The 10,143-nt window shown below is 38.4% G+C and overlaps 1 protein-coding gene across 4 annotated transcripts in view; it reads left to right on the forward strand.

The window, feature by feature from the left end:
- LOC121312828 (arf-GAP with GTPase, ANK repeat and PH domain-containing protein 3-like) overlaps positions 1-10,143 on the forward strand; it is a 195,819-nt gene that overhangs the window by 124,356 nt on the left and 61,320 nt on the right. For all 4 annotated transcript variants that reach the window (XM_041244636.1, XM_041244637.1, XM_041244634.1 and 1 more), the window contains exon 10: positions 8,712-8,816. In XM_041244636.1, the coding sequence (XP_041100570.1) occupies positions 8,712-8,816 (105 nt within the window). The remainder of the gene's footprint in view (positions 1-8,711; positions 8,817-10,143) is intronic.

The raw sequence follows: 10,143 nt of genomic DNA on the forward strand, positions 1-10,143 counted from the left end.
ATTACAGCTGTGAGTCTGTTGGGATAGGTCTCTACCAACTTTGCACACCTAGATTTGGCAATATTTGACCATTCTTCTTTACAAAACTGTTCAAGCTCTGTCAAGTTCCTTGGGGAGCGGTGATGGACAGCAATCTTCAAGTCATGCCACAAATTTTGAATGGATTTAGGTCGGGGCTCTGACTGACTGGGCCACTCAAGGACATTTACATTTTTGTTCCTTAGCCACTCCAGTGTAGCTTTGGCTGTGTGTTTTGGGTCGTTGTCATGCTGAAAGGTGAACCTCCGTCCCAGTTTCAGCTTTCTTGCAGAAGGCAACTGGTTTTCCTCATGGACTTCTCTGTACTTTGCTCCATTCATTTTCCCTTCTATCCTGACAAGTGCCCCAGTCCCTGCCGTTGAGAAACATCCCCATAACATGATGCTGCCACCACCATGCTTCACAATAGGGATAGTGTTCTTTGGGTGATGCGCTGTGTTGGGTTTGCGCCAAACTTAACGTTTTTTGCATTTAGGCCAAAAAGTTCAATTTTAGTTTCATCAAACCACAAAACTTTTTGCAACATGGCTACAGAATCTCCTGAGTTTTTTTTTCCATACTTCAAATGGGATTCAAGTTGGGCTTTCTTGTGTAATGGCTTCCTTCTTGCCACCCTACCATACAGGCCAGATTTGTGGAGTGCTTGGGATATTGTTGTCAAATGCACACTTTGACCAGTCTTGGCCATAAAAGCCTGTAGCTCTTACAAAGTTGCCATTGGCCTCTTGGTAGCCTGTCTGATCAGTCTCCTCCTTGCTCGGTCATCCAGTTTGGAGGGACGGCCTGATCTAGGTAGGGTCTTGGTGGTGTCTTACACCTTCCACTTCTTAATAATCGCCTTGACCATGCTGTAAGGGATATTCATTTGATATTTTTTTATACCCATCCCGATCTGTGCCTTTCAACAACTTTGTCCCGGAGTTCTTTTGAAAGCGCCTTGGTGCTCATGGTTGAGTCTTTGCTTTGAAATGTACTACCTAGCAGAGGGAATCTACAAGAACTTGGATTTGTCCTGAAATCATGTGAATCATTACAATTTAACACAGGTGGAGGCCACTTAACTTGGTGTGTGATTTTGAAGGCGATTTGGTTACACCTGAGGTAATTTAGGATTGCTATTACAAGGGGGGGTGGACACTTATCTAACCAAGCTATTTCAGTTTTTTTTTTATAATTAATTTCCTACAAATTTCTAGAATATTTTTTTCACTTGGAAGTTGTGGGGTAGGATGTGTAGATAATTTTTTTTTTTTCATTTAATTCCAGGCTATAAGGCACCAAAAGGTGAACATTTTGTAGGGGGTGTAGATTTTCTTTAGACACTGTGTGTGTGTGTGTATGTGTATATACAGCTCTGGAAAAAATTAAGAGACCACTGCAAAATTATCAGTTTCTCTGGTTTTACGATTTATAGGTATGTGTTTGGGTAAAATGAACATTCTTGTTTTATTCTATAAACTACTGACAACATTTCTCCCAAATTCCAAATAAAAATATTGCCATTTAGAGCATGTATTTGCAGAAAATGACAACTGGTCAAAATAACAAAAAAGATGCAGTGTTGTCAGACCTCGAATAATGCAAAGAAAATAAGTTCAGATTAATTTTTAAACACAATACTAATGTTTTAACTTAGGAAGAGTTCAGAAATCACTATTTGGTGGAATAACCCTGATTTTCAAGCACAGCTTTCATGCGTCTTGGCATGTTCTCCACCAGTCTTTCACATTGATGTTGGGTGACTTTATGCCACTCCTGGCGCAAAAATTCAAGCAGCTCGGCTTTGTTTGATGGCTTGTGACCATCCATCTTCCTGTTGATCACATTCCAGAGGTTTTCAATGGGGTTCAGGTCTGGAGATTGGGCTGTCATGACAGGGTCTTGATCTGGTGGTCCTCCATCCACACCTTGATTGACCTGTGGCATGGAGCATTGTCCTGCTGGAAAAACCAATCCTCAGAGTTGGGGAACATTGTCAGAGCAGAAGGAATCAAGTTTTCTTCCAGGACAACCTTGTACTTTGCTTGATTCATGCATCCTTCACAAAGACAAATCTGCCCGGTTCCAGCCTTGCTGAAGCACCCCCAGATGAGTCCAGTTTTCAGCTTTGTCCAACACCTGGTCATCTAATGGTTAGACGGAGACCTGGAGAGGCCTACAAGCCACAGTGTCTCGCACCCACTGTGAAATGTGGTGGAGGATCGGTGTTGATCTGGGGGTGCTTCAGCAAGGCTGGAATCGGGCAGCTTTGGCGTGAATCAAGCCAAGTACAAGGTTGTCCTGGAAGAGAACTATTGAGAAGAAAAGTATTGTATTTCGCAGAATGTGCACTGATCTATTTTATAAATTGTGTACTTATTATTATTATTATTATTATTATTATTATTATTATTATTATTATTATTATTTTAAACATCAAATAGAGAGATAAATGCCCTGACATCATCAAAGTCAATGTGAAAGTTATTCAAGCACTTTACAATAGCTTGTGAAACGATGCTGTAATTAACAGCTTGTAGGTAAAGTGTATCTGTAAGGACAGCTTTCAGTTCTACCTCAGATGCTGGTTCACCATTTAGGTCTTGCAAAACAAATACAATGTGTCAGTAACCACTGACAAGCAACCAGACTGTTTTACCAATTCCATAATCTCCAGCTTGTGATACTCGGCAACTTTAGTTAAGTATTCACGTCTCAGCTGGGCTGATGATGGAATCTCTCCACCATTTGTTACACTCAGTCTGAAGAATGTACGTAACTTTTGGTTATCCAGTTTTTCAAGAGGGATATTTGCGCAAACAAACACCTCTGTCAGGTCAAAATGTTATCTGTTTTGTGCTTCACGGTTTTCAGTGGACTTTTGGAATATGGAAGTCACCGTTTTATGTTTCTTTGCAAGTAAAGCGGTCGCAGTACTTTCTCTTTCGGTGAATACTTGAATCTAAATGCCTGTCAGCAGATGATTCTCGGTGGTGACCTACAGTAACGTTGCAGGACGTACAGATGAGCTTACCTCCATTGCTGTGTAAAACTCCTGCTGGATACGGCTTTATGCCCATACGGAGAGAACTTATTTCACATATATAAAAAGCAATATATGTTACACTTATATGCTGTTATTTCTCTTCAATTAATGTTTTTTGTCCACATATGTTCATATATACATTATATACGGATTGGTTATGAAATTGGCCCGATTTTTAGAGTATATTTTCAATGTAAGGATTTTGTGTTAGAATATGTAACATATTGCTCTCCATATGTTTTCTATACTTTTGTATCTTTATACTTAATATGTGTTTTTTATAATTTAAATATATGTTTATTTCATAATTTTTTTTTTTATTGCTTTAAGTATGTTTTTTATAATGAAAAAATACCCCTTCATTTGATGAATGTTTTATACAAATGACTACATATGTTCATATATTATCCATTGTCCAATTAAGACATTTGAAAATTAATATTAGAATATATACACAATTTATATAACACATGTATATACTTACACACTGTAACCAGAATCTAAAATGTGATAGTATAACACTTTGTTATAAATTTTCAGAAAAGATAACACAAGATATATAGATAGGAAGACTAAATGTTTTGAAAATATGTCCCTGTGGATTGTAGTAACTGATAGACAATCTAATATTTATTCAAGTGTTGTTACTTGGTAAAATGTTACAATGAGATGATATGGGTGCTCAGGTAGCTTTTAATTGTGTTTTGTGTAAGTAAGCTATCTTGTATCTTATATGACCTGCGTGTTTGAGATACGCTTTGCAGGTAAAAAGCAGCTTTAAGCAGAAAGTGATTTTATGCTATTTACAAAAAATGTTTATGGTGTATGATAAAAATATAAATTGATATTTGTATATATATATTTTTCAATTAAAAAAAAAAATTGTAATTCTCGTTATTTTCATATTTGGAATCAGTGTGTTCAACATTTTTGTAAAAATGTAACACATTCCTTCTTTACTCTATCTGTCTATCTATACACACACATTCATTTATCTTTTTATGGCATACAAATCAAGTTGCATGACACCATTATTTTTGATCATGCATAATTTTGTTTTGTTTATATTTAAACATTAAGAGCATATGTACAATATATGGATATGTGATGCATATTTAAGATATTGATATTTCTTATTTACAGTGTGTAGTATTTTAATTTCCTGCCTAAATTGCATATAGTCACATGACATAATGACTGCACAGCACTGTGTGCATTGTACACGCAGGCACACAGCAGAGCTGTACAGTTTCGTTAATGTGTTTTTTTTTTTTTGTATACAAATAATAATTGTGAAATAAGTTTTTATTTCTTCAGAATATTGTAAAAATCACGGTATTGGGCTAATTTCACAGTTTCCGCTCAGCATGTGAAATCATGATTTTCACAGGGCCTTACTAATATCCCATCACCACCACACAAGGACATGGCCCGGGACTGAATGGCACAGGGTGTTTAGGGCAGGATTGAGATGCCCTGATAAGTTTTATATTCGGTTGGATGGGGTTATCAGTCTAGAGTTTAGGGATTTATTTTTTGTCGTGGATTGTGCGGTTTGTCTCTGGGGCTGGATAGAGACTACTGGAGTTGGGGTATATTTACTTAGAACAGATTTCAGTGTTCAGTTTTAAAACCAAGGTATGGTATCCTTGTCTTTCGCCATGGCTTTTTACTTTGTGAGCCTCTATTTTTAAAAATGTTCTTTGGTTGAATAATTGCCTCAGTGCCCCATTTGGAGTCTCTCATAGCTAGCTATCCAGTAACCTGCTACAGCAGTGCATGCTTTCATTAATATTTAAAATATGTTTTGAACAGTCTTATTTTAATACACCAGTACTGTATAAACTGAACTAGCTGCAGAAGGCTGAATGTGAAAAATCTTTTAGCCCAGAGAAAACCCATGGGCATGGTCAAATAGTTTGGCGAGTCACTCTTTCATCCCTCTTCTGTGCATCCCTCTTGCCTGCTTTCTTCTTTTGCCTAATCTCTCCAGATCGTTTATTTTTTTATTTTGCCTAAGTAGTTAAGCTTAAAAGGTCACAGTCAGTGCACTGCAGCTCAATGCACTTGGCTTGTATGCACAAAGTGTAAGCAAACTACCACAGGGATTAAAGATGCACAGCACCCAAATGAATATCTGCACAGCCAAGTGAAAATTCTTCAATTAGTGGCCAGGTTGAGATATAAAGGTGGCACAGAGGTCAACTTCAGATCAGTTCAAATATTTCAATCCACCAAACACATTAAAGCTGGCTGCTCTGCATAATTGAATTAGAAGCTGTGTTTCAAAGGAGAGTTTGCCCCAAGTAGCATTTCAACAAACAAAAGATCAGGACCAGTTTGCAGTGTGGTGCAGGGGAAGATGAGGGCAGTTCAAATCCAATTAGGAAAAAAGAGTGGAGGGGAATGGGGGGGGGGTTCTCTAGACCAGCCCAGTCAAATGCACAAATCACAGGGATCAAAGGGGATGTGCGAGCATAATTGCCCCCTGTAAGGCGAATTACACACTACTCCCCAAACCCTACCCCCCCATCCGCCCGTCTCCTTCAATAGAAAATAAGGAAAACAATGCTTTGAGTCCTACAGGGCAGTCAATACTAGTCTTTTGTATTCCCCCCTGCATTTGCTATCATAGCACAAAAGATAATGGTATCATTCAAATGCAGTGACAGGAAGCAGGTTTGACTTGAGCACAGCAATTGGATGGAAATATGTTTCCTCGCTGGGAAAATATGAACGCTGACTCCTAACCTGGCTGGTGTTGGTAAATGATTTAATGCCGGTACTGTATCGGTCTGTCATAGTCACTGCTTTATGATGTACTTTATTTTATTAGGAATCTAATTATTGACTAATAATAACCTGATGTTTTGAGACAAAAGTAGTAAATAGAGTACATGTTTCTATAACCATGATAACTCAAACCATTAAAATGGCACTGTTGTGGTGCTATTGGGTGGTTGTATTGCAGAAAAACATTTCTTATTGTTGTATAAACATTTTTTTGTTTTGTTTTGTTTTTTTTGCTTCATCAAACAAAAGTAAAACTATAAAGAGCAAGCTAAATAAATAACTGCTTACTGTCTCCTCACCAACCCAAAATGGTTCGTCGTCTTGACAGATTCATATTTGACCTAGACGTTTAGGAATAAACAAGCAATAGCATATGTTGTCCTTTGCAAGATCTTTATTGACCCCCTTGTCCTTCAACAAAGAATCCTTGAAATTGTGAAAATGATTCCATGTGGAAGTGTCAAGTCCCATCTTGCCCTAACTCTCTCCGTTTTCATGAAACACCTGATAAAGCCAAGCTAGATAACCACTGCTGTTGACATGTACCCCAGGTATCACAGGCCTCCTGCAGTTGGAGAGAGGTCAACTCCTGATGTGTAAATAAGGCTTAAACACAACTGCGATAAGATAAATGAAACTCTTCCACACCCCACTGCCGCAGATTAAGATCGGCATCTCCCTTTTGACACAGGACCAGGTCCAAAGGGTCTTCTTTGTTACAGTTTATCACACTTTGAGGTATAATAGCCTGGAGATTAGATAGGCGGTATTGAGGTACCAAGAGATCATAGATATTAACAGTGAAGTGTTATGGGTTAGTCTTTTTTTTTTCCCTCCTTCGATGGTGATTGATCACTTTCTGTAATTCTGCATTTCAAAGTAGAGTTTCACAAGCATATAAGGCACTGAACTGCAAATGCACTGACGGGTGGTAAATGAACGCTTGCTTTTAGCTGGGCCTGTGTGTTTAGTGCTCATTAAGGTGTAGGTGACAGGGGCTGACAAGCAAGACAGACAGCATGCATGTCAACCCTGGACTAAACTGCTACTGAGACAGCGTCATTTTTCCAAAGGAGACGCCAATAGAAAGCTAATGCTGGGTTTGCAGTGTCCAAGGGCAGGAATGACAGATGTTTGTTTTTTTTTTTTTTTTTTTTTTTTTTAAAGAGAGACAATATGGATGTCAACAAGTGCAGCTGTAACATGAACACCCCAGCCATTACCTGTTAGATAATTGATTGCAGCGACAGTGGTCACAGGCCGAATGTGAGAGCAAGTAACAAAGCACAAGGGGTCAATTGTCTAATGACCACTGCTGAGGATATTAATGGTGTTATAATCTGAACAAATGTGGGTTTTTGTTTTTTGCAAATACACAGGACAGATTTAGAGCCATCCTTCATTTTTTAACATACTAATAGTAGAAATGGTCAACTTGTTATTTTCCTAAAAACGGTTTGGATGTTGAATGTTTGGGATATGAATGTCAAAGCTAAAGTCAGGGTTTCATTGAAATGAATGGAATGATGTGCTAACCTTTCGTGTTCATTTTAGATGCACCGTTACAGTGAGCTGCTGTCATTCTAGGAAGGCAGGCCAGTTAAAAGAAGTACCCTGCTGTGACACAAGATTACATTTAAATTACCATTTGCAATTTTCAATCAATACACAAGTGTACAATTAAGCTTGCTGTTGAAATTACAATCCTATAAACGAGGAATAGCAATCAGGCCTCGGAGAGCCATCCCAGACTCTTGCTCAATTTCATGAGGTGCTGCTTCACAGATTCCCTGTTCTCTGGTAGAGGGGCCCTTACATTGCTTTGAAACGCTTTATTGTCACAACACCAGTCCTTTTAATTTCCCAGCAATTTCAGACTAAATGAATTAGAATATTGTTTTAGTAACTTTTTTATGGTAACATTATGTATGCATATGCATGTCTCTCAACCCAGAGATCGCTATGAAATTGGGCTGGGAAGTATCTTTCTAGCTGTGTGTTAATGTAGAGGCTGTGTGTCTCTTTTAAATATTGGATGTTCAGCTGTACATTATTAGAATGACATCTTTAATTAAGCGGTGTTATGTGGGGAGTTGCTAGTAATCTAGTTGAATTTTTACACACTGTTTTGACCTGAGGATATGTCTTTGCATTTAATTGACTAATAGGCTAGGTTGTTTAATATGCTATGGCTGTGGTCTTCACTTGTGGCTTTTTCAATCTGTGTCTGCCCAGAAAATAGTTCCAACCATGCTCAATTATTGAATTGAGCCATCCAGCCTTGTTCTTACTAGGTATTTCATTGTTTTAAGTGTCTTAGGACCTGTTAGGAACATAGTAAGAGAGTCACAGGTGAGTAGCACTCTGTAGCTTATTAAATACAAGGAGGAAAGGGGTCTCATTGCTTGAATTGAAGGAAATCCCACTGCTAGTTTAGGGTTCATGCCTTTGGCTGCCTGACTAAAATTGCACAGGTTATTTATCTATTGTTATTGTGGAAATGGGCTATCTATCTAATGGAACCTGTTTAAAAAATAAATATAAATAAATAAAGTGGAGTACCTCCTGAAACCAAACTCTGCAATTTTCACTTTAAGATGTCAAGCTTCTTCTGAAGATGAGTCGATTGACCCTGTTCCTTCTCTTTGCAGTGAGCGGAGGGGTGTGGGCTTGACTGTAACATAAATCATGAGTCAATATTTTTGTCATCAAAAACGGGGGGGGGGGGGGGTTGTTCATTTGGCCACATACCTGGAAGATAATGAAGTCAACTGAAATCCTGTGTAATTGGTCACATAGATTATTTGCTTCTTTCACAGTGTTTTCCCTTTCTCTTTCATCTCACCTCCTCCAGGGTATTCTCCTCAAGAGGAGTGGCAAGTCTCTGAACAAGGAGTGGAAAAAGAAGTATGTCACGCTGTGTGACAACGGTGTCCTCACCTACCACCCCAGCCTACATGTGAGTGTTCAGCTAACTGTGCAACCTGCAAGGACTGGCACAATGGGAAGTGTAACCTCTGACCTCTTTCAATCACAGGGAGGACTACATATTGCTACATATTATTTGCTTGATACAATTCTGTGAGGCATTAACTCATTCAGCACTAACCCTACTATGACATGTTAATTAGTCTCTGTGTTTAAAGAGCTAGTAGACTTAAAGTGCATTCACCTGAGTTCAGGAGATGATCTGTACTTCCATTTCCCTGCCACAGATACCGGTAACATTTGATTGAGTCAGCCAAAGTGTCTTTATAACACTAAGAGGAAGCCGTACATGGATCCTACAGCGCGTCTATTACAGTGAACCCACCATAGTGCGACCACCACCGCGTGACCCAGTACAGCTCAGCTCCTCCATACATTTACGTTCTCCACACAACAATAGTATTAATAAGTATTAATAGTAATACTAGCAATAATAATAATTTATAGCTAACTGCATGCCTTGGACGAGATGCAAGGCCATATCATAATAATAATCGTGTTCTGTCCAGAAGTGCACTTATTTTGTTGATTTAAACTGTTTGAATTGAATAATTCAGGAAAAAAAAAAAAAACCTGGGCTCTTCATAATCTGTCATAAGCAACTGTCAAAACTTCTAGGGTAGGCTAAAGTTAGCAGTTAAATAGAAATCTTCGGAGATACATATTTTTTTAACATTGTTTTCATTATTCGTTTGTTCCATGCCTGATGTTAATTTACCATAGCATATCGTAAAGTAGCACAAAAAAGAGGAACCATGTTTATTTGAAAAGCTATTATTATTATTATTATTATTATTATTATTATTATTATTATTAGTGTTTTTTGTTTTGGTGCTGTATGCCAAATAATTAAAAAAAAACGTGAATTGCTTTTCAAGTGTCTTATCGAAACCCTGCATGGAAAATACTTCTTTACTGAAGAAGAGCAACTTGTTAAGGTAATGTGTAAAAAAAAAAAAAAAAAAAAAAAAAAAAAAAAAAAAAGTAAAAATAATAACAATAACTTGAAACAAACCATGCAGCTACTTCATAATAACTTAAGACCCTGAATGCATCTCGGGCAGGCAGCAAGTATAGCTACAAAGTTGTGTGCGGTGATGCACTGTTACAGGGCGCACGGTGGTGGTCTGTCGCTGTAAAGGTGTCCCGCGGTGATGGATTGCGCTGTACTGGGTCACGCGGTGATGGATTGCGCTGTACTGGGTCACGCGGTGGTGGGGTTGCGCTGTACTGGGTCACGCGGTGGTGGGGTTTCGCTGTACTGGGTCACGCGGTGGTGGGGTTGCGCTGTACTGGGT

The sequence above is a fragment of the Polyodon spathula genome, chromosome 3 (genome assembly GCF_017654505.1).
Source record: "Polyodon spathula isolate WHYD16114869_AA chromosome 3, ASM1765450v1, whole genome shotgun sequence".
Classification (NCBI taxonomy): Eukaryota; Metazoa; Chordata; class Actinopteri; order Acipenseriformes; family Polyodontidae; genus Polyodon; species Polyodon spathula.